Here is a 27243-nt window from a genome sequence, read left to right as displayed (position 1 = left end):
ATGTTTGGCAGCTGTAATGATCAAATGCTGGCCTGAAGTAAGATGCATATTAATTATATGCGTACTCACACTTGAAGTTAACGATGACAAGCTTTAATTAGTACTTACTGCTTTCTGGCATAGTTTCAAGTCTCCAGGTAATGTTAAAACTTTCTCCATCACTTGTAAAGCTCGGTCCAAGTAGCCTGGGTTCCACATCAAAGGCATTTGGTGGTATACAGCACGCAAACCTTTGGAAGTTTCCACTTTCCCTGCAAATGACAACAAAATACCATTTCATTCATAAAAAAGATGATTTGCCAATTGTAGACACCAAGTGACCTTATTAGTTTCCACACTATCAAATGAAACATAATAAGCAAAACATATGTGTAGAATACACAATAGAAGTCAAAAAAGTATGTTTCTTTTCTAGGATTTATATCTTTTTATTGAGTTCTACATCATATTAACAACAGCTGCCACCTACATCCAATGGCCGGTGGGGAATAGCAACCATTGTGAAAGTAAATACCTCAACAGGGAAAAGGGGCATGAGGGGTTGAGAGAGACTGGGAAGAACGCATTCAACAGCCGAGAATAAAATGCCCCTTTAGAGGGATGTCGAGGCCAGCGACTGTATAACATTCACATTCCATTTGTAGTGCCCGAGTGAGGTGGAGTACCCGCAAGTATTTCAGACAGGTTAGTTCAACAAATACAGTCGCTAAATAGTGATAGTGGAGCCCCATGTTTTGTCAAAGTGTGGTAGGGTGTGTGTAACACTAGCTATGAGTTTCTCCATACAAGCGAGATCCCATATTTTATATAGGCAATCCAATCGTGACTACGTCAGTGCCCCAACGGGATAACAGGAGCTGTTTAGCTGCGCCCAACGCTAAGGTAATAGCTTTCCCACAGCAGGATCTTTGGGGATAGGGCAAAACATTAGGCAGACCCAGTAATATTCAATTTGGGAATCTGGGTAATTCAGTCTCATAGAAGGTATTGATCTCGGACAGGACTGCTGCCTAGAACTGCTGGATTGTAGTGCAGTCCCACAGTAAGCCTTCCTGCTCAGAACCACGCCAGCAATGTGGATCACCACCGGCCTTCCAGCGAGCCACTTACCCTGGGGTGTAATACCAATACTGAGCAATTTTGAGGAACATCTCTTTGCCCGTCGTCTTGTATGAGGAGGCCCTTTGGACAATATTCTACCATTCTTTGAGGGAGAATTCACGCTCACATTCAGATTCCCACCTGTGCTGGAGTTTTTGTATGGTGAAGCGGTGTTGTGAGAAATGAGTATATGTCTGAGAGTAGACGTTTATCTGACTGGCGAGTGATAAACCAATTTTCAAAGTCTGTCAGGGGTCTACCTGACAGTGGATACACCTGGGGTTATGTGACCCAGAGTCAAAGGGCGAGGTATTGCCAGTCCTGGGGTATGCCGTATCCAGTGAAGAGCTAGGTGAATTCCATCACCCCAATTCGTCAAAAAGGTCCCCAGCCGCTTTCAATTGGCTTCTTGCCATTTAATGAATCCCTCACCATTCAGTGCCGGGGGGAAGTCCCGGTGGCCGATGAGTGGAGTCAATGGTGATGTTGGTGTGGAAAGGTGACTTGCAACTTGTACCCTGTCCCATACCCCCACCGTAGCCCTTGGTACTGGGGAGATATATACTACATCAGGACGGTGTTTCTTTGGCAGCCAAGGGACTTTCCAAATATGGATCCCTACCACTGCACAATCGATAAAGCACCAGTGTTTCTCAGACCCCATGCAATACCATTCTACCATATGGTGCAATTTGGCGTGCTGGTAGTATCTTTCCATAATGGGGGGCTCCAAGCCCTCCATCCTTCTGTTTGAGTTATGTCTGCCGCTCGCTTAGAGGTTTGTGTTGTTTCCAGCATTCCAGCGTGATCCCAGCCCTACCTGACCTCGCTACAGGAGTAGCTGCCTGCTGACAAGAACTCTGTGTCCCTGAGGGAGGAGACGTGTGGCCGCAGAGGAGGTGAGAGGCGCGGCCCCGGGACTGCGAGGCACAGCGTTTCCAACACCAGCTGTTTCCTCTTCCCGCGTGAGCCGCGCCCCCTCCCAGTGCCCCGCCCCCTGCAAGGCGTACTTAACCTCTCGCGGCCCCCGCTTCGCGGGTGCCGCTCGCTTAGAGGTTTGTGTTGTTTCCAGCATTCCAGCGTGATCCCAGCCCTACCTGACCTCGCTACAGGAGTAGCTGCCTGCTGACAAGAACTCTGTGTCCCTGAGGGAGGAGACGTGTGGCCGCAGAGGAGGTGAGAGGCGCGGCCCCGGGACTGCGAGGCACAGCGTTTCCAACACCAGCTGTTTCCTCTTCCCGCGTGAGCCGCGCCCCCTCCCAGTGCCCTGCCCCTTCCTTACACTTCACTACAATTATAAAAACAGGGATAACTACGCGCACCGCGGGACGCGCGCGGGTCGACGCCCGGGCGAAGCCCGGGCCAAGGGCGGGCCCGTTTAAGCCAGGGTAAGTCTGGTCTGGGCCAACCCTCTTTCAACCGTATCTTCCCGCCTTGTACATTACCATCCGCACTGGGAGTCATCCACCACTATTGTTTTAGCTTTACACCCTAAGGGTGTTTCTCTGCTAACATGACTACCAGGGCTATGAGGAACAAAACGGCCCATGGAGTGGGTGAAGTAATTGGCCCAATCGACCAATTTATTACCAAAGCTAACGACGCTATCAATCAGGGAATTGTTTTGCTTGAAAGACGCGTCTCCCAGGACCTCGCTGCAGCACGGAGGTCTTCTATGGGCCTTCTCGCTCTAGCCAAAACACCCATCCACCAGGAAACCAACGCTCCTTTATTACAAGAAATTCGTGCTGAACTTCACACCATCCCAATGAGCGTCGACTTATCAGTCACTCATCTCTCACTAGGGGAAGCCTCTATGGATGACCTGGAGAAAACTCCTACTCTGGTGATCAGCCCCACTCAAACCGTGTCTTCAATTCTGATAGAGTCACAACCTCAGCCTTCACCCTTAGCTGTAGCCTCACCCCCGAAATCCGAGAAGGTGTCCAAGGAGGGAGCCATTCCCAAACAAACCAGTGTAAGGTCAATACCTAAGTCTAAGTTGCACTGTCCACCGAAGCGCACTAGGTCTAAAAAACCTCCACGTACCAACCTTCCAAAGATATCTAGACAGTCATTGCCTGACAACGTGGATGACTCTTCTCTTTTGGCCGCCTCGACGGAGGAGACTCACAGGGGTCATGACACTGTTAAATCTAATCATCTAGAACTCACCGTACAAGTTTTTGACTCAATTAAGGATTTTATAAAATTGCAATTACTCCCAATCGAGCGAACGCTAAATAATATTGAGAAGCAGCTCGCTAGACTAACAAACCAGGTTAACCATCTCAAACCTTCTGTTACCACCGCAGTGCCACTAGCCTCTACGACCACCAAACATGTCCAGGCTGTTACTTTACAGAAACCAGCGCCTCAACCTACAATGCATAAAGCTCCCCCACCTATAGAAAAAAAACCAAAAACTCCAACTATTAACCAAACTACTTCTACAGACACTAAGGGTTCCACCAAACAAGTACAGGGAAAACCAGCAACAAGTGTAGACCCCACCAGTAAGAACTCTAAGCCCCCATCACCTAAACCCTCGGCCACTCAACAGGCTGCTGAAGCACCCAATAAACCAGCTGGCCCAAAGAGACCAGTCCATCTTCCCCCTGAAGCAAGCCCCTACACCGTGATCCTTACAGGGGTACCAGAACTGGAAGAAAAGATGAGTGAATCCACCTGGTCATTAAAAAACAAAGTCATGCAGTGGCTCCAGATTAACAGACCCCTTCCCTCACACTGCAAAAGTAGACTGTCCATGGTACGAAGAGTCCCGTGGATAGGGGATACAAGGAAAAGAATAAAAGGGGATTGTATCATCATCAATTTTGATAACCCAGAGACAGTGAGTTATATATGTTCCTGGTCAACCCTGGAGAGAAAGGGAAGCATAGACACCAACCGTCTGTCCTTCTTTTACCCACCAAGGTTTCCACGTGAACAAGATTTCCCCCAAAATTGGGGCCAATCCCCAGGCTGGAGTTGGTCTCAAGTTGAAACACGTAATAGGAGGAGGGACTGGGATTACCCGCCCTGGAACCCAAGAAGAGATCATCCATACGAAGAGGGGTGGAGAGGGGTCCCAACTAGTAACTACTTTTCAAGTTTAGAAATGGTCGACTGACCATTAAAAAATTATTTACCGTTTAACAACAAGCCAAGGTCCCCCAGGTATCCTGCTAGCCCAGGGATGACCCCAAGCAAACATGGAAACCTTGCCCCTCCCCAACCCACTGAGGACTCCCTTAACCTGGCTCTGTCACACGGCCCTTCTGAACCGGAAAGCTCACAAACCAATGACTCCCAGATTTCTTTTTCAATCCCAACTTCTGACCTGAATCACCCAAACTGCACCCCAACACATTCCATCGAGGACAAATATCTCTCTATTTTATCTTGGAATATAGCCGGGCTTTCAAATAAAATAAATGACCCAACCTTCCTGAATTACATACACACTTTCGACATCTTAGCGTTCCAGGAATGTTGGGATCTGACGCCCGTAAATCTGGATGGTTATAGCACACATTTCACTCCCTCTACTCAGTCCCATAGAGGCAGATCCTCTGGAGGTCTTTGCTTGTACGTTTCAAATAGATTAAACGCATCATTAGAACGCGTTGACCTCCCGCAAACTGATCATAGCCCAAAGTCCTTTGGCCGCCTACTTCAGGCCTTTAAAATATCTGGGAAAGAGGTTGTCAACTCTCTCATAATTAATCTATACAACGGTGCACAGAGAGATGATCAAACAAAATTCATGGAGTTTCTTTCTACAGTAATAAAGAAGGGTATGGGAGGGTCCTCCTCAGACCAGCGCTTGATCATTCTAGGTGATTTCAACTGTCACTTATGCCCATATAGTGGAACTAGGGTTTGTGATCAAAGAGCCCCAAATGGAGAACACACCACCCATTTCGAACATTCAACCATGGGTACCCAATTGAATAACTTATTACACGAGTGGGATCTGGGTTTCTTCAACGATCTAACTGTGCCCCCGACTGATTTTTTACCCACATTCCATGGAAGGGGATCGCTCACGACAATAGACTTTTTCCTCTTGTCCCACACTCATCATGGAGACGCTTTAGAACTTAATAGAGAGGAGTTGGTTCTGAGCGATCACTACCCCATCAGCATTAAAATATATTCCCCCTCCAGTGGTACTAAGTCTAGGAGCATCGTGGAAAACCTTTTTTCACACATCATCTCACTTTCGTCAAGAAACGGATACACCTTAAAATGGGCTAAAATTGACACCTCGAAATTTCTTGAAAATCTGATCAAAACGGCTCCTGACCTTTTCCGGACCTGTTTAGAACTCCCACCCAACCCTTTGGAAATTATTTCTGCCTTCGATCAAATCGCCTCACAAATTAGAAAAAACTTGACCAGAAACAACAACAAAACCAACGCCCCTAAGAGCCAAAGTTGGTTCGATCACGAGTGTTCTAACACTCGCGACATCTTGAAGGCCAGCCTCAACAAAACTCCAACAAACCAGGTGGAAATCAGATCCGCCCGTGCCGCTTACAAACAGGCAATTAAGAACAGAAAAAAGGAACTGAAAAACGCGGCCTGGGAAGCTCTGTTGAAAGCCAGCACTTTAAGGGACAACACGGCATTCTGGAGGGAGGTGAACGCCCCTTTCTTTAGTGACAGGACAACCGACTGCATAGAAATTGCCATCACCGAAGATGTCTGGATAAACCACTTCACTGATCTCTATAAACTAGATGACCGAATTGAACCAATGGAGAGCAATGAATCGCTAATCAATAACCTAGAGCCGTTTCCACTCTCCATCTATTTTAACTACTCGGAAGTGGAACTGGCTATTCTTGAAAGTTCAAATGCCAAAGCGCCCGGCCCAGATGGAATCCCCATAGATTTATTCAAAGACAACATCCAATTATGGGCACCTATTCTTACCAACGTCCTTAATTCCTATGCCCGTAAAGGATTCCCTACAACATGGCAAGAAGCGATTATAATACCCATTTTCAAAAAAGGAGAAAGAACGGACCCAAAATGTTATAGACCTATCTCTTTATTGGACTCCATGATGAAGGTGGCCGGGAGAGTCCTTTTAAATCAACTACAAACATGGGCACAGGAGAATAACATTTTATCTAAATTTCAATATGGGTTCGTTTCTGGTCTCGGGACAGTGGAACAATGTTTAAATCTAGCTCTGATTATTGACAAACATGTGCTGGCAAAAAGAGGCAACCTATATATGACTTTTGTGGACTTAAGCTCTGCTTTTGATTGCCTCAACCATAGCTTACTCTGGTCTACCCTCAACAACATGGGCGTTGATCCAAACATCTTATCATTCATAAAAGAACTCTATCGTGGAGCTGGGGCCAAGGTTCGATATGGGAAGGACGGAGCATGCACCAACAAGTTCCCTATTAGAAAGGGGGTCAGGCAGGGCTGTATCCTTGCCCCCTTTCTTTTTAATCTGTATATCAACAGCGTCGCCGACTGACTGGCCAAATTAGATGTGGATTACCCAAAAATAAACGGCCTTGCGGTTCCAATTCTTTTATACGCGGACGACGCCGTGATTATGTCCAGGACCCAACTAGGGCTTCAAAAAGCGCTGTCCGCCTTTTCTACCTTTATGGACATGAGAGGTCTCAAGATCAATGTAAGCAAAACTTTTACAATGTGTTGCAGCAACAAAAAAAACATCACTTGCAATACATACATTGATGCTAAAAAGATCAGTCTCACAAAAACTTTCACCTATTTAGGTATACTTTTTAGCAGGATAGGCACTTGGAAGAATGCTGTACACACCCGAAACCTGGTCTTTACCAGACAAATCGGAGCCTTAAAAAAATTTGCGACCAAATTAGGTGGGAAACCAGTAAGAATCCTGCTGGACATATATGCTGCCAAATGCGTCTCCACCGCAACATACGGAGCAGGTATCTGGGGCATGGCGGACTGCGGAGAGATCCAAATCAGTGAGAACGCGTTTTTAAGATTTCTGTTGGCTGTTCCCCGATCTATTTCAACCACAGTCTGCCACAATGAGTTAGCACGAGTATATATCTCTGACATAATTAAAACCGCTCCAATCCTGCTATGGCACAAAGTCTGGTCCTCGGATAAAACGGTGTTAAACCAGGATATAATTAAGGACTGTATGGCCCTAACCAACTCAAGGAAAATACCCTGGCTCGCCTATGTACAGAAATTTTTAACCTCCCTGGATCTAGCTGATATGTTTACCAACCCCACAACGTGCCAAACGATTTCCAAAAAAGACCTTAAAGCTCGCTGTTTAGGCTTACTTACAGACAGACGTTCCTATCTTGAAGGTAACAAACAATCGATCGCTAACCACAACCTCTTACTACATGATGACGGCATCCCATCCTATCTTTCCCCCTTCATCACCCCCTATACGAGAATGCTGCTGACAAGGATGAGGACAGACTGCTTCTTCCGCCTACTAACATTTCCCACTGTAAACGATTGGTCGGTTACACCGGCGGTCTGTCCTTGTGACAATGTCTCCAAACAATCCAACATTCACGTTATTTTATTCTGTAAATTTTATGACTGGGGTAGAAGGAAACATCTTCTCCCGCTTCTTAAATTGTGGGGCTTAAGACAGTGCCGGCCAGCCTTACTTAAGCTATATATGCTGGAAGACGAACTTGCAATCAATGCAGCTAGTAGCTTTTTGAAATTTGCAGTAAGGTGCAGAACATCAATGAATTAACTGTCTTCTGTTCCCCACCACCCAAAAAACTTTACATGATTCTTTATAAACCTAAACTTTTAACCTGTTTTTAATATGTAGCATGTTTTTCGATCGTATTTCATAGTCATTTTATATTGTATTATATGTGCTTTTATGGTTTTCTCTGCAAAAATCGAATAAAGCTTTATTTGACTTGACTTGACTTGAGTTATGTCTGGTGCCGGGCCATGCGGGGTCGTTTGTCTGATCAAACGAAATCCCCAATAAGGTGCTGCAGTTAGTGAGAGTCGATGTAGGGGGTCGCAGTGGTGGTATCTGCATAATGTACAAGATTCGAGGGAGTAGGATCATTTTTACCGCCACCAGCCTGCCAAGCCAAGACCGTGTGTGTTTCTTCCAGGCCGCAAATTCCGACCTCGCAATAGCGATTGAGTAGGTGTAGTTGTCCCTGGACGTATGTTCCAGTGTGGGAAAACTCTGTATTCCCAGGTACAACACCCCTTCAAGTGCCCAGGTGAAGGGAAACAGAGTGGTCAGGCGTGTTTTGTCCTCACCGGGAATAGCCAGGCTGAGAGCCTGTGTCTTCTGGAGATTAGCTTTAAAGCCAGACACCGCCCGAACTCTGCCGTGGCTCGCAGCAAGGGAGGCACAGAGAGGAACAGCTGCGTCAGAATTAATATCACGTTGTCAGTGTAAAGTGAGATTTTACGCTCCCTGTCCCCCATGCAGATCCCAGTGATGTTAGCCCGTTGCTGAATTCACTCTGCAAATGGCTGCATGTACAGCGCAAATAACTGGGGTGATAAGGGGCATCCCTGTCGTGTTCCACGAGAGACTTGAAAGGTGTTAGATGATGTTCCGGTCATGCGGACCTTCGCTACTGGAGAGGTGTAATTACATAGTATCCACTTCCGGAGTCTCTGTCCCAGCCACAATCTAGCTAGCACTGCTTGTAGGTAGGGCCAGTGTACTCTGTCAAAGGCTTTCTCTGCATCTAATGACAAGAGTAGGGCTGGTATTTGGGTATTTGACTTATCAAGGAGGTGGCACAGCCTCTGGGTGCCATCACTACAACTCCTCTTGGGAATGTTTCTATTTAAGAACCAAATCTGAAGGCTTGAAGTGTTCTATAGCCGCAAAGGAAAATTTTAGGGTATTAAATGAGTACTATGAAAAGTAAGTCATCCCCTTTCGAATTTCAACGTGCCCCGTTGTGTGTTGCACACAGTTATTAAAGCAATAGACCAAATGTTTGGGGGGCTTTTTGCATCCTGTAGCCAACTGCAACAAAAAAATGCTCATCGAATGTTACTGAAAAGTAACATTAAAATCTGCGCGTGCTGTCCACAATGGAGAAGGTGAGACACAAGTTGATATACTTTTTCCTCCAACCATGAGCTTGTTTTTGGTACTAACACTTGTGATCAGCAGCTTGTTCCTGGTGCCATCAGTTTTTCTAAGATATTCTGAACGGAAACTGGCAATATTGCACCTTGCACCCCCAATCGCATCCCTTACCCATCCGTTATGCCACACGCACACCCCTTACTGGGCACAGCCCTTGTTGGGCCTTAACATTTAATTACTCACTGGAGCAACCACTTTGGAAATGGAGGGTCAGGGATAAGCACTGACTGCTTAGATCCTGTTGCCCTGGGAATGAAGAGGGCCGGAGCACCTCTTAACCCATTGGCAGAGTAAGGTGAGAGCCCTGTCGTCTCAGTCCTCCCACAAGCCTAAACACGTTATGAGAGACCACTGGCGCTCCATTAGCTCTCTCTCTTTTCAACAACCTCTTCAAATTTGGGCTCTACAGAGTTATATATTGATGAATGAGAGAGAACAGCAAGGTCCCCCTGTTCCTGCAGTCACCTGGGTAGACCTCTGAGAACACATTGAACAGACTGCCACCCGTCCAGAGACCCCAGCAATCAATAGGTTAAATGTGTACATGACTCCGACAGAAGTGGCTGTGCCAATGCACACAGCGGAGCTATCTCTCTGACGCACACAGCAGACTAAAGCTCACTTATCCCAAACTGCAGTTGTTCCTCACTTGCCACAGACAGCATACAGCTACTGATCAGAGATATCCCTTACTGGTTACAGACAGTAAAGCCATGCCCTGGTTCCCTGCTCTATCTCTGCATATCTGTGTACCGGTCTGTTTGATTATCTGCCTATCTGTCGACAAGTCTGTATCCATCCATCTATGCAAGGACCTCTTGGGACATACTGCCTCAGGCAATGACTCTTCAGCAGAGACGGGGGAAGGAACAGGGCACCTGGAGGAAAGGGTACGCTAGACAACTGTGGTAGGGCCGGGAAAACGAGGTTGGGAAGTATGAAGTAGCAGGAGCAGATGCTCTAACACTGAACAACTGTGTATTGAGAAACACAAGACAAAACAAAGGAACGCTGCATTCAAGAACAAAAACAGGGCAAGAAAAAGGGACAGAAATGGCTTACCTGCAAAAAAAACAGGGGAACACTTATCAATGGCAGCAGATTTTCATTAGAACAGAAACAATAAACCCCAGATGACGCCACACAATGGACTAACAGACTGAGTAATGTGACCACATACATTGTTGGGAATGGCACAAGGCCCATTGCACCTGTATGAAAACCAATGCATAGCAGGCACAGATGAGGTGGATGGTCAGAAGACCTGAACCACTCCTCCAACCTATCTTGTAGGAAAATGTAGGTCATCAATCTGATACATTCTGGCTAGGCTGGAGATCTATCCCAACCTCCAATGTAACACTAGCCCAGAGAAAGCCCACCACTTAAAACCACAGCACCCTCTCACACATGGAAAGACAGACAAACCCAAGTCCCACAGAGGCCCTCTATTGGGTAAGCCAGCCCAAGAGAAGGAAATCTTCAAGAGGGCAAGTTGATGATCGTTGGGCTATCCAAAGACCAGCAACAAAACATTTGTAAATGTAGAGTTGATAGCAAAAGGTTCAAAATAATAAAGGTTGACAGATATACATACCATAGTCTTCCACTCTTTTAGATGGCAGCACATACAGCGGTGTGGATCTAGGCTACATTTGAATAAGATGCTGCTGAGGTGTTTCAGTTACATGGCTAGGATTAAACACTTTCACAAGCCCAGGGTAAAACAGCCTTAGGTACAGCGAAGGCAGTTTGGGACTTGCCTATCCAGCCTAGCATTTTTCAATGTTTTGTTTGTTTTTCTTGGTATCTATATTGAGGGTTAAGGTGACGGTGAATACGGATCACTGAGCGATAACAACACTGCTTTGGCTATTCCAGGTATGGGTGACTACACTTTTGGAGATGTCATTTCATTGTTCCCTTTTCTCCAAAAATAACGGTTAGAACTGGCTATTTCTGGTTGGCTAAGGCTGACGCCAAAGCTAGGCAGAAACCACCATTCTAGTCAGGGCAAAGGAGTCACACGCCAAGATAACCCCTGCTCTCCCCCTGGTAGCTTGGCACGAGCAGTAAGGCTAAACTCGGAGGCAATGTGTAAAGCATTTGCGCCAGCACACAACAGCAACAACATACTAGGCACACCACAAAAGGAACTCCACACAAGGTTATTATAAAATAACTTTTGTATTGTAAAAACACATCAGATAGTATCACACAAAATACATGGTGCCAACTGGCACGGGCAATATTCACAAGGGATTATGTACAGGACAGGGCCACATGGGCCACTGTCAGAATCAGAAATAGCACTTTTAGAATAAAGAATAATAAAGAATAAAAATCATAGTAGCACAAATTAGCAACTATGGCACACAACCAGTAACCACTGGTAACATGAACCAGGACTTCACTAGGACCACCTGTACTAAAAAGAACAACCACCTAAGTATCACACAGTGTTTAGGGGTATAAACAAGAACACATTACCCATGATGCATAAATATACATTCAGAGGAGTAGTAAAGGAAAAACACATGATGCCTAACAACATTCAGAGGTGTAAGACAAGGGAAACACATGATGCCTAAAAACATTCAGAGGTGCCAGAACAATACAATAGCGCAAAAATCACATGATGCCTAAAAACATTCAGAGGTGCAGGAATAACACATGATGCAAGAAAACACATTCAGAGGTGCAATAACCATACAATTGCGCAAAACCTACATAAGCCACCACCTGTGACAGTCCCTAGGCCAACTGGCCTTGTTGGGGCTAAGATGCCCTGTGTCTCAATGTCAGGGGCCTAAACGGTGCAGGTGCCCACTAATTGCTGGGCACCTGTAGACAATCCCAAGCGCCTAAACGGTGCAGCTGCCCACTAATTGCTGGGCAGCTGGGAACTTCAAACTGCGACAGGGTCCTCACTGACCCTAGGACAGCACTGTGCCAACTATGGGAGCCACACAGACTCTGAAACCACTTGTGTCCCCCAAGAGCCTCACGGGGCTCTAAACATCCATGTGGGCGGGGAACCTCTCAGGGCTCTACAAACAATGGCACCTTGAGCCTTGCTGGGCTCGTGAAACAATAATGTGGGCAGGGAGCCTTGGGGCTCTACACAAAGAAATGCCCCCTCTGAGCCTCCGTGGCTCTAAACAAGGAAATGCCCCTCCGGGCTCTACAACGGTGGGGCGACCCTCTGCCAACCGGGGCCGCCCTACTTGCCCAACAGCATCCGGGGCCTCGCGCTGCACTTAGCACCCGCCCGGAGCTTCCCCCAGCAGCCCCTCACTCACCAGGCTGCTTCTCCATTCGCGGGGCTCCTCCGGGCAGGCAGCAGGACACCTTCTGCGTTCGCGGTGGGGGCAGGCACCGGCAATGTGCCTCGCGCCCCCTCCGCTCTTCTTCTCTCGGCGGCGGGTATCTCAGGTCTCCCTCTCCTCACGGGAGACCGGAAGGACACATCCTGGCTTCCCTCTCTCGGGGCTCCCTCTCGGTCACGGGAGTCCCGCAGCGGCTGCCGCCATCCTCTTCTCTCTCCCCGGACAGCTTCTAGCCCACAGCCAATCAGAGCGCGGGTCTATCAGACAAGCCTCCCGCAGCCCGCCTATGACAGCGCAGCGCCGCGGACGAGCTTCGTACCTCCAGCCAATCCCTGCGCGGCGTTGCTGAGGGGGCTTGTCCTTCTCAACCAATGAGAGGACAGTTTCGCCGATCTTCGTTCTCCGTAGTCCCGGCGAGGCTTCTCAGGCAATTTCAGGCCCCGGGCTGCGGCGGTGATCAGCGACCCGGCAGTTTCGAGGTCGTAGGAGGCAGCAGGGCGCTCGGGTGTCATAAGGACCTTTTGGGCACTACCTCACGAAGAGGAGCACCACGAGCCCCCGATCTGCAGTCAGAATGTGCCGATGAGCACACCGATCTCCCACACGGCCACCAGTCATTAACCACGCACCAAGCAGTGACGGAGCACCTGCCTGGATCATAAAAGCGCTCCCCAGCGCTATAACAGCAGAAAGCACTCCCAGGTGCTTAGGACAGAAAAAAACAGCGCTCCCAAGCGCTAGAAGGTAAATCAAGCGTTCTCTGCAGGAAAATGCAGCTTCTCCATGGTGCTAAAGGTCCTAGAGATTCCAAGGGGCAAAGCAAAGTCCCCCCCAATGAGCCCATGCAAGGCAGAGGGGTCCCCCAGAAGTCCTCCAGGCATCCAGGAAAGTCCATCAGGTGTCCAGGGGCTGGGCAGGGCCCAGGGATTCCCCTGGGCCCAAGCAGCAGCACACCCCTGGTAGGATTCAAGTCAGAAAACAAGAACAAATTGGAAGGGGACACAGCCCCTTCTTATACAGAGAAAAGTCTTTGAAGTCTTTGTGCAGGCAGTGTGAGAACCAGCTAGAACTGGTTTTATGGAACTCTCTTCAGTGTCGGGGACAGAGGTGACAATCGCCCAGCGGGAGGTGGAGCCAGCATTGTGGTCAGGCAGGCACAGCCCTAGTCACTCCCAGGTGCCATCTCCTCCCACTTCCCTGGCAGCAGATGCAGCCTTTCATCCACGGGCTGACTCAGACAACCTCCAGGGGCTCCCCAGCCCCTGTCATCCTCAAACCAGACAGTCAATCCACAAGCAGGCCCAGGCACTCCTGGACCAGGCTCACCAGCCAATCACACGCCAGACACAAATTACACAAATATGCCAACTTCTAAAAGTGGCACTTCTAGACTAGACACAATCATGCCGCATATACCATTACGCAGCATTCAATCTCACGAGTTCGCACATATCAAACTCGCCCCTGCACTCCCCACACATCAGAAACTACCATGGGCATACATATTCCCCCTTCATTCCTATGGGAGGGCAGGTCACTCACCACACATACACAGAGAGCTCAAGCACTTTACACTGTACCACAGTGAAAAAGTGCGCAGAGGCCTAAAATCACCACCACCAGGTTCCAGAAACAGGCTAGGAAAAAGTAAAAAGTCTTGGGGTGAACCTGCCAAAAGGGCCGGGTCCAACAATAACTAACAGGATATCCCTTTTCTCTAAGATTACAAGTGATTTTGAGTAGTAGAGGAGCTGGCTTCATCTCTTACTAGAGAACGCAAAATGTCCAAGCTAATGTGAAAGAAGTTTTAGTTCTATTAGGGAAATGGATACAAAGATAATGTTATACTTTCTCCGTGTATTTCTCCAGCAGCAGTTATATGACAAACATACCCAACTACATGTCACATGGAACTTCTAAAAAAACAAAACAATCTCATAGCCAATCATCATACTATCTCCTAAAGAGGCTCCATAACTTTCTGTGCCCCCTCTTTCTCCACATGAGAGCCATCATGGATTCCTGGTCATGATAGTTAACTAGGTTAATCAAAATAGAATATCATTAGTATCCAGAAGTAGCGCACCCATAACATATCAAAAGCTAAAAGAAACATTACCATCAAATCCCATGCACAATGTTTCCAATACATTTATGAAATTGGTTAGGCGAGAAGCAGCTGCTTATAGGGAATAAGGATACCTCGGCAAAGAGGCAAATCTCCACTCATTATTCTAAATCCATATAGGGTGGGTAACAAATTATGCGACAGCCAGAGGAAAGGATAATCCTCACTTCGGTGTCCTGAATAGAACTAAAACGTCCCTTTGTGTTAGTTAGGACCACAGATGAGGAGTATTGTAGCTCAAAGCTTATTTACCACCAGCAAGGTCACGTCCACAATGGGTTTAAAGTAAAATCTCTTAAAGGTAGAAACTGGAAATCAGTCTGCTGCATTCATTATGTGTTCCAATCATACCCCAAAAGCAGAATAATTAGATACCATAGTTCCCCCAGCTGAGAGGGACCCAAAAATGTTAACATTGATACCAGCTTCGTGAATCAATTAGCTCTCTGTTGTAGGAGAGGAAACCCCCTTAAACGGTCTCTTCAAATTAATCAAGAGTATCTTTTACCATGAGTCCGATCCTCCTACGTCATACTCTCAAAGGCATTGATTCATCCCAGCCTGGGCAACTTCAAAGTATGCTGGGGAAGAAGTTACACTGGAATGTGATTTTTTTTCTCCTAGACAAGTTAAACGGGACACCTTCTGGAGTAAACATCCTATGATATGATATGTCCAGCGGCCTAACATCTGACACCCTTCAGAACATCACTCTGCACTAGGTACAAAAACATTGCTAATGTACTTGAAATTTCGCTCTGGGAAATGTATCTACATGCGTGCCAGGACAAGAACAAATTCAGCACTCTATTCTATTCCCATCACTCTGAGTATGTAGGCTCAGGTCGCAGGGAGAGACAAATGCTCCTAAAAAGTTCCTGACCATGGAATGCTTCACTACTGAGGTTCTCTCTAGTGGAATGTACCCAGCTCATATAGCAGTTGTATGGATTATGTTACTGAAGCCTTTGTTTGTGGCATGTAGTGCTGTAGATTCAAATGCTCTGCATACTCCTGAAATCTAATGTTGGGCTCAGACGTTTGCAACTTGTTTTTTTTTTCAAAGAATTCTTTTGAATCACAAGCTATTGAGACTCCGCCTCCCTGTGGCAATGCGAATGGTCATCGGCTCCATTGTTAGATTGTTTTTTGCACATTGTAGGAGAATGCTCGATTGCCAGATCTGTTTTCCCGTATGCATGAGATGTGTGCAAGCAAGAGTTCAGACAAGCAGAGGTGTCTGGAAGTTTGTGAATGCAGATGTAATTGTTGAGGTACGGGGGGCCAGCTAGTGTTATTTGGTGCCTTCGAAAGTGTGAAGGAGGAATTTGAATTGTGCTAATTCATGTATGAAGAGCCAGTGGAGCTCTTCAAATGTAGAGTGCTGCATGGTAAGTTGAACGTGATTCTAGCTGCAGAGTTCTGAATGGTCTGTAGCCTTCTGGTGAATTTTTTGTTGATCCTACCATAAAGAGCATTCTCCTAGTCCAGCTTGCTTGTGACCGGGGCATGTGTGACGTTTTTATAGGTGCTGTCTGGAAGCCATTTGAAACTCTTCCTCAGCATCTTCACGTATGGATTAATGAGGTGTTGATTTGGGCAGTCATGTTGAGGTTAAGGTTGATGACAATCCCAAGTGTCTGGAGTGGAGACCACTACCACACCCTTTGTTCCTGGGAGGTATACAATTGGTAGCGTCAACTTGAGTCTTTAAGCAGAAGCACCAGAAGTTCTTGGCCAATTCTGTCATGACCTTCAATCTGGTTCCACCTACGTGGTTGAGGTAGCATACCACCAAGATATTGTTGATCTACAGCTCTACACTACATTGCACTTTCCCATTAGTCCAACACAAAGGATCTTGCTAGGAGTTCCAGGCAGTAGATATACAGACCCAGTTCCTGTTCTAACCATTTCCCTCTATTAGACAATCCTCTTCATCTTATGTCATAGCCCTGCATATTGGTGTCAGACTATCACTAAGCGTGGATTGGAACGGACATGACTATACCATTCCACGTTTCTATATGTGATAGCTACCAGCTATTATCCTCTTTGGCTTTACATGACAGAGGTACCATCTCTGAATAAGAGAGCCTTGAGCCCCCATAAAGTCTCTTGGGAAAGTTGATGTTTAGGAATGACAAATTGATGACAAAAGAAGACTGACCAATCATGCGATCTGTCACAGCGAGGGACTAGCCTTGAACAGGATCCTCCATAATTTATGATCTATCCTTGCCACCTTCTTCGATGGGAGGCTGATGCTTTATTTGACTGATTCTATAATGAAACCTAAAAATGTTAAATCTTGAGAGGGAATTGTCAACGTCTTAGTTCTATTCATAATGTATTACAGTCCCTTCAACAGAGAGACCGTAGTTCGCAGCTCGTTGCTTAGCCTCTTGGGGCATCAATCCATTAGCACGATATTATCTAGATGCATGATGAGACGTAGCCCCTGAGGAGCTCCATCACCAATTTTAGGACTTTTGTAAAGCACCAGGGCTCCAAAGAAAGCCAGAAAAGAGAGAGTCATGAATTCAAACACATGCTGTCTCCAGATGAACTGCAGAAACTGCAGTACAGTCTCAAGATGGGGACGCATCTCTGAGGTCCAAAAGCACCACACAATACACTTGTCTCAGAATGCCCCCGAGTTGGTGTATGGCCTCCATCTTAAAGTAGCGAAAAACCGAGCAGTTGTTGAATTCTCTGAGATTTATCATCATTCTTTGGCCATTGTCCTAGTGTTCTTCAAGGAAAAGATTGATAAGGAAACCCCAGGGACGCAAAAATGTTCAGGATATGGCCAGCTTCTCTTCCAGGCCTGCACATATCAATCTATCAGGAGAGATTCTGTTTTGGAGAAAACCAGAGGCAGCGGATGACCAAAATAGCTTGGGGACCCACAGAACACTATATTGAAATCTCCAATGGTGTGCAGTACCCATACAGCTGAGGTAATCATCTGCCAATAATGCACACATGTTGCCTGAATACCTCCTACTCTTACATAGGAAGAAAGTTGGGCACTTACCAGAAAACCATCCTGCATTCAAGTTGGTTCTACCCAATTCTCTCTCCATTTTCACTATTCCGACTCCTTTTTTTGGGGTGGGGGAAAGAGGAGGGGAGAATTCTCCAAAGCAGGTCAGATCCTGCCCTGCTCTCTTTTGGAGAACCTGCCTCTTTGAGGGGCTTGATTCTGGAAGCGACTGGTCCACTGCCCCATGCCTCATCTGGCCACAAAGAAAAGCTTAGGGGCAAAATCTATTTTAATGAATGCAGGTGGTTTGTCCAAAGATGTAATGGTTGAGACGAAGTAACCCAGCTATTTTCGGAAAGGTATGCTGTACAGTTCTCGGGATACGATAAGCCCTACCTGCGAAGAGGCCAAGTTCCCCAAATTTGGATCCACTTTAAAGAGAAAAGACCTGTGTCTCTCAGTAGAAATCGCTCAATTGGTGTTTCCTAAAATGTTGATGGCTCTTTGGGCCCAACCAGTCAGAAACTCTCTGGGAAGATCACTGAACTCAATTCCTTGGCCTCCTGAGTCATGTTCAATATCTATCTCAGGGGTCCTACCCCATTTAGGAGCTTGTCTTGGCCAGACTGCCATGAGCGGTTGAGACCCTTTTTGGGAGCCTTGACGTATTATGTCAAAAAGGTGGCAAAGTTGCTATGAATATTGGGGATCACTGAAACCTACCCTTCCAGAGTTGAATGTGGCCACTCGACCCAAAGAAAATTTAAATCCTCCTTGTCTAGTGTTTTTCTGAGGTGATAGGCTATAGAGGAGGATTCTTTGGCCACTGGGACTCAGATTCTGGACCGACAATGATATATATCCTCCGGATCCAACATGTCTGATGGAAAGCAAGTGTATTGTCTTCAGTGTTTTGTTTTAAATTCGTGAAATTTGATATGGGGTGCCATGGTCTTGTCACCTCTTCCTCCCCTTCTGACTGAGTCGTAGCCAAAATTGTGATCCTCATCATCAGGATGGAGCTGCGGAGAGGCAGGGCGAGAGGAATTCCCTGTAGCCTCTGCACCCTTACTATCTGGCCCCTTGCCGGAGAAGTACTCTCTGGATAGGAAGGCCAAAAGCTTATCATAGTGTCCCCGTCTACAGATTGCTCCTTTTAGTGCTTAGATTTTGCCTTAATAAGGAGTCGTGGTAGTACAAATAAGAGTTTTATTCAGAGATCAGATTCCCTCAGGACACATTTCTTAAGGATTTTCTTGTCTAGGCTGTGTCCCCACTGAAAGAATGGAGCTCTGAGAGGGTTGTACTGATCCTGGGTACAAGGTGTCAAGCTCCAGGCCCAGATGGTGGTACAGTTCATTGCCCCTCTCCTATCCATCAGTAGAGGTGCCTGAGTGGTTGGGATCTGCGCTAACAGAGCAGGAGGGAGCACAGGCCTCGGTAGATCAACAATGGCACATGAAGCACAGGTACCCTCCAGCTGTCGGAGGACTGCATCATAAAGGATTGCGGCTCTGCAACACCACACAGGCATGGCCTCGGCTGGCCCTATAGCATCCTGTAAGGAAGGGAAAAGTAAGTTAAGAGCAACAAAATGTTAGTTCACTTATAACCGTCTACCAAACTAGCGTGAAGGACCACCAAATTAACTCTGATGAACGCAAAGCAGAAGTAAAGAGAGCACATATCTGCTGCTGGAGCTGCAAAAAAACAGAAGAGGCACAGAAAGTGAAGGGACCTTCTTCAAAGAGTATGAGGATGATGACTGGATAAGAAACGGTTGTTCATTTCCTGAGTTCCATGGGGAACGTAGTTGGATATGTTTGTTATCCAACTGCTGCTGGAGAAATAAATGGAGAAAATATGGCATAATCCTGAGCTGACATCAAACCAAAGGTTCCAGGGGCTCTTAGAAGCTATTAATTGGCCTGGAAGTGCTAGGCACGTTGAACTAATGCAGTGGATATGTGCTTCTGTTTTAGCGTAAATCATGACAGTGTTGAATGCTTTACCACAATTGTTAAGTAAACGTAAATGGTCTCTAGTACGTCAGCAGTATCTGCAGGCACTTTAAAGATGGAGACATTGTTTTTTTTTTATTTTGACATCATGAGTGATTATTACAGATACTGATATGCTGCAGATTTCCGGGCAGTAGTTGCAATGTAGCCTGGCGAGGACCAGATACAAGTATTTGGTCTACTCTAGGTTATTTACAACGAGTTCACCAACTGGGATTCAGAGGCCACTGTTGAGAAGCAGCTGGTGTTGTGCACTTGGGTTTACGTTTTCCCAAAAGCACATACAATTTAGGAGTCAATATTGCTTACTGTATCCGTCACAAAACAGGATTTTTCTGGCTCAAATCACAGCTTCAATCCCTGAGGGGCAGATATACCCCTAGACCCGACAGAGCACCTTATACCTAAACTAATCAAATATGTATAGGGGGTACACAAGCTATACACCTAAGGAAGATAACTGCCTGATGGATTAGGAGGAAAACGTCATGGTTACTACTTAAATTGTTGGTTCTTTGAATGTACTGGACAGGTTTTTTCTTTTCCCTGCAAAGGGTCAACAGACAATGATGGCAGAGGGCACATGAAGGCCCACTGTAGATGCCAAGTGAGTCTGAAAATGGAGGAGGGCGAGTGAAGGAGTACAAGGAGTAGAGTGGAATAAAAAAAGTATAGCCTGTGGAAGAGGTAAATTGGAAGAAAGAAAGGGTCATTATTGTGGAATTACATTTTCAGTAGGAAACATAATACTTTGTAACGTTATGCTGGATTAGAATTAAAGGAGGGAGGATAGAGATTACAGGAGGGATGAGGAAAAGAGAGCAGAGGAGAGGTTTGCTGGGGTCTTGTAACATTCTCTGATTTAAGTTCAATTAATACAGGCAATGGCTTTTGCGAGAGATAAAAGTGTTTTAGCTGGTGGGGCCTCTGGAGGTCTCACATTGTACGTCTAGTGCTTGCCAAGGCCTTTTAAATTTACTACAGTTATATGTATAATATCCTTATAAGGGCGTTCAGATAGCCCTCTTCATTAATTGATCCTTCCCCTGTTGACTCCGTAAAGAGCCTTGGTATTACCATCTGCAAGTATCTCTCTATGAGGGCACAAATTAACTCAGTTATACCCATCTGCTTTCATCACTGACGTCGTATCGGCAAAATTAGAAGACTCCTCTCTCACAAGGCTCTTATACAGGTCATTCTAGGACTCGTGATCTCACGCATTGATTATGCGAATGCCCTATACGTGAGCATACCAGCATATCAATCCAAACGCCTTAGGCTTATTCAGAATCAGGCAGCCAGGCTGGCCTACGGCCTGCCAAAATTCACTCACACTAAGCCCCTCTTAAAGAATCTTCATTGACTCCCTGTTGCACAGCGTAGCCTCTTCAAACTTGGCTGCCTGATCCACAAAGCTTTTTCCTCCCAGGGACCATCTTTTATTTCTTCCCTCTTACACCGTTATGTTCCTCAGCGCGACCTTCGCTCTTCTAGTCACAATCTTCTCACTCCCGGTCGTTTCAGCGCAAAAAACACAGTGGTTTGCGGTTTTCCACTCAAGCCCCTCTCTTTTGGAATTCTCTTCCCCCTGCACTCCGCCTCCTCCCATCCTATGCTCAGTTTAGAAAATCTTTTAAAAAACTTAGCTCTTTTCATCAGCTTACAATTAGCCCACCCCATCTGCACTGGCCAGCCTTCCCACTCCAGCGCCAAGAAACCGTAGGTGTACGTGCGCTTTATAAGTCCTCTTTTCATTCATTCATTGATCCCTCATTGTGTCATCCATATTTGTATTTTGCCTACTATAGCATAGAGCGTGGGGGCGATGGGTCAGCCCTCTTCAGCTATTGGCTAACTTCAATGTGTGTGGTGGCATTCTTCCCTTTCACACGAGCACATCCACACACAAAGTAGTTCCTTTCAGTGGTAGGTACTATTATCAGTGTGTGCTTTCTGAGCCCAAAATAGTTTTACTTTTTTAGCCAATACTTTCTTTAAATTGATGAGGACGCAACAGCTTCCTGGCACAAAAATTTTCTAGAAATCCATGACACAACAAACATTGACAAAGCCAAAAGGCTGGCAGCCAATGCCCAACCTAATGGCCTTGCTATTGGTCGTTCTGAATAGATTTCAATCCCCACCCTAAGACGGGCAGGGTCACGGCTTCTTGCTAGCAGGTGTGCCACATGGGATCAGTGATCAACTTGGCATTATACAACACACATTTTCTGCGATAAGGAAGGGAACTGCCTCGAAAGAAAGCAAGGCTATTGTCAAGATGACTAGCCACACTGCAGTCAAAATCGTCTCAATGTGATGTGGTCACTTTTTAAACATGTATCTAATTTGCGCCACTGACTCCCAGGGCCCATTCTTTCAAGTTTGTTTCTTTATAATTAAAAAGAATGTTGAGTGGCTTGCAGCAATATAGTGGCTGGCCGGGACTGTTCTAATGCACCGGTATTCAGTTCTAATGCACCGGTACTCAGTTCTAATGCACCGGTACTCAGTTTTGCTGCATCGGCAGATGATCTTTCGCCAAAGAGCGCCCCACTGACACAGCGAGGACCTCTAACTTGGGGGGCATCCCTCTGATAGTGGGGGGCGAGGGGGGGGGGGGCAGAAGAAGAAACTATGGTGGCCCAGTGGACCTGCCGACCCACCTCTATCAGCAATACTCTAGCCCCTAAGAGTTTAAACTTGGGGGCAGCAGAAATGTCCGTGGTGGGAGATTTTTAACTAGAAAGTACGTATTTTTTAATCAACAAGTACATATTTAGATTATATTACTTGGTCAACTGGAGGCATATCTGTTCCATTAAAAATAAAATGGCTCCGGGGCTGGGGCACAAAGTGTGAACGTATTCCCCTCCCTTGCACATGACGCCGTCGCACAGAATGCACAGTATACAATTCGCAGACAGGGTTATTGGCAGTGGATACATTTAGCCGCCGCAGTGCTGCAGGCCAGGCCGCGGCCACAGACATCTCTCATGGAGGTCAGCGCCGTTAGTGCTCGCTTGTTCCAGGAAGCATTACTGGCAGTGCGCTGCTCTTAGGCAATGAGTGTCAAAGTCATGGGGTGATTGACACGTGGTTCACACGGGCAGACGCTAAATGTGTTTCCGGAAGAGCGAGGCCTTCGGCCATTTCATCTGGAGTTGCAGGCCACGATGTGGAGCGAGAATCAATATCTGCGTCGGGGTCAGGCGTGGAGGTCATTGGTCAGCTCCGTGCATAATGAGTGCCTTCAAAGGGCATTCCAACCTTCCTGCCTGTTCAGACAGATTGTTCTGTTTGACTGGAACAGTCAGACGAAATCATCATCTTTAGGATGTCACTGTGCAAATCTGTCTGCCTCATCCGTCCGAGTGCAACCGCAGGCTTCTTTGCACCCTCGACCGTCCACAACCCGGACCGCTCTACGGAAACTATGTAGCACGGAGGCCTTTAAACCATCATTGGCATGACAGCAGGGCTTTAAGTGGGCTGGGCCTCCCCTGTGCTGAGCACCGGCAGTTTTTTAAGGGAGGCCTCGAAACAGGTCTTTATCGGGCTCTGTTTTGTGCCCTGGCACAGGCGGTACATTTTTCCCCCGACTGTAGTGACAGCAGGCACATCGATGTTCGCGTGCTCATACAACTCACTTCTCACTAGTGGAGACGTTACGGCATGACGTCATGCCAGGTGAGCGTTGTAGGGAAAGGGAAATCCTTTAAAGACAGTCATGTTCTCTTTGGATTCCCCCTTCACGTTTTGAAGCTCAGGAGCAGCAACATTGTCGTGGTGTCACGCGGGCTTTAAGTGCAAGCTTTTCAATATTATATACATGCCATAGTTACTGCTTATTTATCTCAGTAGTTAACAACCATCGACAAAGCCAATAGTACAGTCTTGTTGTAGGTATGATGTTACTTGTTGCAACATCTATCTGCATGCAATGACAGAAACCGCAAAATACAAGTCCGGCGACACACTATGCTAAGCACAGGTTTTTGGCTTAGGTGTTTCTAAACCACGCCCTTTATTAACATTGCCCACGCCCAGTTGAGACCTTCCCATTTTTTTCATCCCACTTAAAGCCCTGCATGAGGGCTATCACATTAAAGAGGAATATATTCTGTTAACCCAGTCATTCCAGCGACAGGGAACAGGGTCGGGCTAAGACAGAAAATAGGCCCTGGCCCCCAAATAAAAGTGCCCCCCCGATTTGTGCATTAAATAGCTTTAAAAGTGGTCCTTGTTTGTAAAGGCATGACGTGTAAGTAAGTGTATGGGAGACAGCGTGGATTTCAGCTTCTGACAGGCAATGTGTGTTTTAATATCAAAGAAAGCAACAGTAAAACCGGCCCAGCAGACCATAAACAAGCCACAAACAGCAGAGAGAGGGCCTGCACAGTGTCTGTCACTGCCTATCTCAGTGGCGGCTGGTGACATTTGAAAATGGTGAGGCGTAAAAGTTGTGGCTGAGTGCAGTATGGCGATTGAGCCTAGCCAGCGTGCCAGACCGGCATAACAGGGGTTCGGGGGTATCTTCCCCGAGAAAAATGTGAAAGAAAGGGTGGGCAAATGGTGCATTTTCAAGCAAATTTGAGAAAACCAGAAGGTTAATTAAACAATTGTGAAAGAGCACATACATAATCATGGCCTTAACTACTTTGTAAAAATAAAATAGTATCAGTGCCCTTCCTTATACCTCGAGGTTGTGAAAAGCAGAAAAGGAGGTTTGGTTCTATGCAACCCCTCTCTGTCCAACTGTCCAAACATGTTCACTTCATCAGGCTGTAACAAATGCAGAACATGAAAATAGATGCAACAGTCCATGGTGCACCCAGGTCTGGTTTAGAGCTGCACTCATGCATCCATTTGCTTTTCAGACCGACGTCGTACCCGTATTATTCTCTCTAAATGCATTCTGCACTCCACCTCCCGCAACAGGATCAGTTTTGCAAAGGTATGTACAGGGGGCTCGGGGTTAGCTGAGGGTGGCAGGAGGGGTTGTTGGGGCTCAATGGCAACAGTATCTGGGCATGCTTTCGAGCAAGGGCTCCGCCGCTGACCCACATCTCTTCCAATTCTGCCAGCTCACGGACATTTTCTTTTGCAGGGAAAGAGTCCAAGTTCGAATGGATAGCCAGGGATCCCCCCCCCCCCCGCTTTTCACCCATACGTCCCAAGTTGATGACTCCCTGCTAGGACCTTCCCAAGATGCACAGCTGAAGGCAGTCATGGACCTGATAAGGGCAAAGGGGGTGGCATGGGCCAGCAAACTTTTGAATGCTAACAATCCCGGGGACTCCGGGGTCGGCTTGTCGCCCCCAGCAGCGGAACAGGAGATAACAGAGGAGGTTGGGCCTACCAGGTCCAAGAGAGTGCGGAAGACAACAGTGAAGGACTTTCCCGCGGACCCGACACCTGCCAAAGTCCGCGCGCCAGAGCCAGCCAGAAATGTTATCGTGCATGCGGCCGCATCCCCTCCCGCTGCGGTCAGGGTGCCCCCCCCACCCCCCCTCTCGGCGGCACCTGCGCCCACCCCGGACTTTGCCACATGGGAGGACCTTGGTAAGCTCACCAGCACCCTGGCAGACTTTATGTCAGAGGTCAGAGCAGGTTTAAGGACACCTTCCCTCCCAGCGGGGACAGCACCTGTATCTCCCGGGGTAGGGACAGTGGCACCAGCGCCGGCACCTCTGGCCCTGGCCGAAACATTAGTTACACAAGTGTGGGGCGGGTCCACAGCTCAGGGAGGAGCAAGCACCAGCAGCGCAACGGTCACCTCTCCAGAAGTTCTTGTTGACCCGGTTGCTTTGGGTGTCCAGCTATGCGCAGCGCCAGTCACGCCTCCTGCCCCAGCATTGCCCCCTGCGACCCCATCCGCCTCTGCCTTGCCCGCGCAACCTGCAGCGCCTCTCCCCCCCCCAGCACGGCCTCCCCGGGGGTGGCACCCGCCTCAACGTCACAAATGACCATGGCCCCCTTGCTGTCGGGCAATTGCTCCCTCGCCTGGCAGGTGCCTCAAGCGGCTAAGGAAGGTATCTGGGGTAGGGAGTTTATAGATATTTTCTCCTTCCTCATGCTGGGGGCCGAAGGGGTGGACATTAGGAAAATGGGGGGCAAAGAGGAGGACAAGAAGGTCCGCTTCCAGGCTTGGCCAGAGAAATCTATTAAGACTTGGAGACAGGCGTTCTCCATCCTAGCGGCAGTCATCACGGAACGCTTTCCCGAGCAGGCCCAGGGGCTTTTCCAGTATGCGAGCGTCATAACGGAAGAGGCTGAAGCAAATGGTGGCATGGGCTGGTACAGATACTATTGCGAGTTCAGGAAGAAAATGGCTGTTTGTCCAGAGTTAGATTGGGACCAAATGGAAGTGAGGGTGTGGATGCAGCACATGGGCAAGGGTAAGGCAGATGCTATCGACAAAAGTAGCTCCAATGATAAGAAGGTTGAGGCAGGTAAGGGCCAAAAGCAGGATAGGAAGGGGCATCCCAAGCAGTCCTTTCGAGGGGCTGAGGTGGAGGAGGCTTCCACAGCGGCCCCCATCCCGCCACGTCATGCGACAAGCGCGATTCTCCAGCGGGCCCGGCAAGGGTCCCCGACAATAGGTCACCCATAGATTTCCCCACCTTACAATCCATGCTAAATGTCCTACAAGCAGTGGCACACTCGCAGTTCGAGGCTTCCCTGTTTGCGGCGGCCTTTTGCCTAGCCTTCTTCGGAGCTTTTCGGAGCAGCGAGATAGTGGCGTGGACCAGGAGCGACAGCTCGGGGGACGCCCTGGGGCTGGCAGACATAAGGCGTAGACAGGAACCTAACCATCACCCTCAGGAGGTCTAAGACAGACCATGTAGGGAAAGGGGTAGTTATCGTGCTGGCCCCCCTGGGGGACCGTAGATACTGTCCAGTTGCAGTTTTACAGGCCTATCTCGCACAACGCCCAGCAGCGCAAGGATACCTCCTGATTCATGCAGACCTAAGCCCACTCACTAAGTACCAAATGGACAAAATCATATTGGCATGCCTCTCCAGAGCAGGACTGCTGGGGCAGAATAAGAAATTTTCCAGCCACTCTTTTAGAATAGGGGCGGCCACCGCGGCCTTCAAAGCTGGCATGCAGCCAGCAAGTGTTCAAAAGGTGGGACGCTGGGAGTCCCTTTGCTACAAGCAGTACATCCGCCCACGAGGGGCATGTGATGCCGCAGTTGCAGTGCAATTTCAACTGTAAATATTGGTGTGCAGTGTTTTTAGTGAGTTGTGCAAACCGTAAGTCAATAAAGATAAGAAAGTGAATCCTGTCTTGTTTTGACAGGGTCAAGAGTGTGGGTCGTGGGGCATTCGACCGTCAGCAGGTTGGGTCGGTGGGCAGCGATCAGGAACTGGACGAAGGCTTTCTCAAACACGGAATGTGTGTGGTTGGGTTTCCCCGGCATGCGCTGGAACAGCCTATTGTACAGACTAAGGGAATCGCTAACAGCATTGGGTGCCCCGCCCCATTACTTGGTCATACACCTGGGGGGTAATGACCTCAT

The 27243-nt window shown here is 47.6% G+C and overlaps 1 protein-coding gene across 1 annotated transcript in view; it reads right to left on the bottom strand.

Annotated features, from left to right (window-relative positions):
* The window catches only part of MRPS27 (mitochondrial ribosomal protein S27), a 393507-nt gene that overhangs the window by 83016 nt on the left and 283248 nt on the right, over positions 1 to 27243 (bottom strand). Inside the window, exon 9 of the mRNA XM_086960802.1 lies at positions 109 to 251. Coding sequence (XP_086816928.1) covers positions 109 to 251 — 143 coding nt within the window. The remainder of the gene's footprint in view (positions 1 to 108; positions 252 to 27243) is intronic.

Source organism: Lissotriton vulgaris, chromosome 3_1, assembly GCF_964263255.1.
Source record: "Lissotriton vulgaris chromosome 3_1, aLisVul1.2, whole genome shotgun sequence".
NCBI lineage: Eukaryota > Metazoa > Chordata > Amphibia > Caudata > Salamandridae > Lissotriton > Lissotriton vulgaris.
The sequence above is the reverse complement of the archived record's forward strand: the minus strand, read 5'-3'. Positions and strand labels throughout refer to the sequence as shown.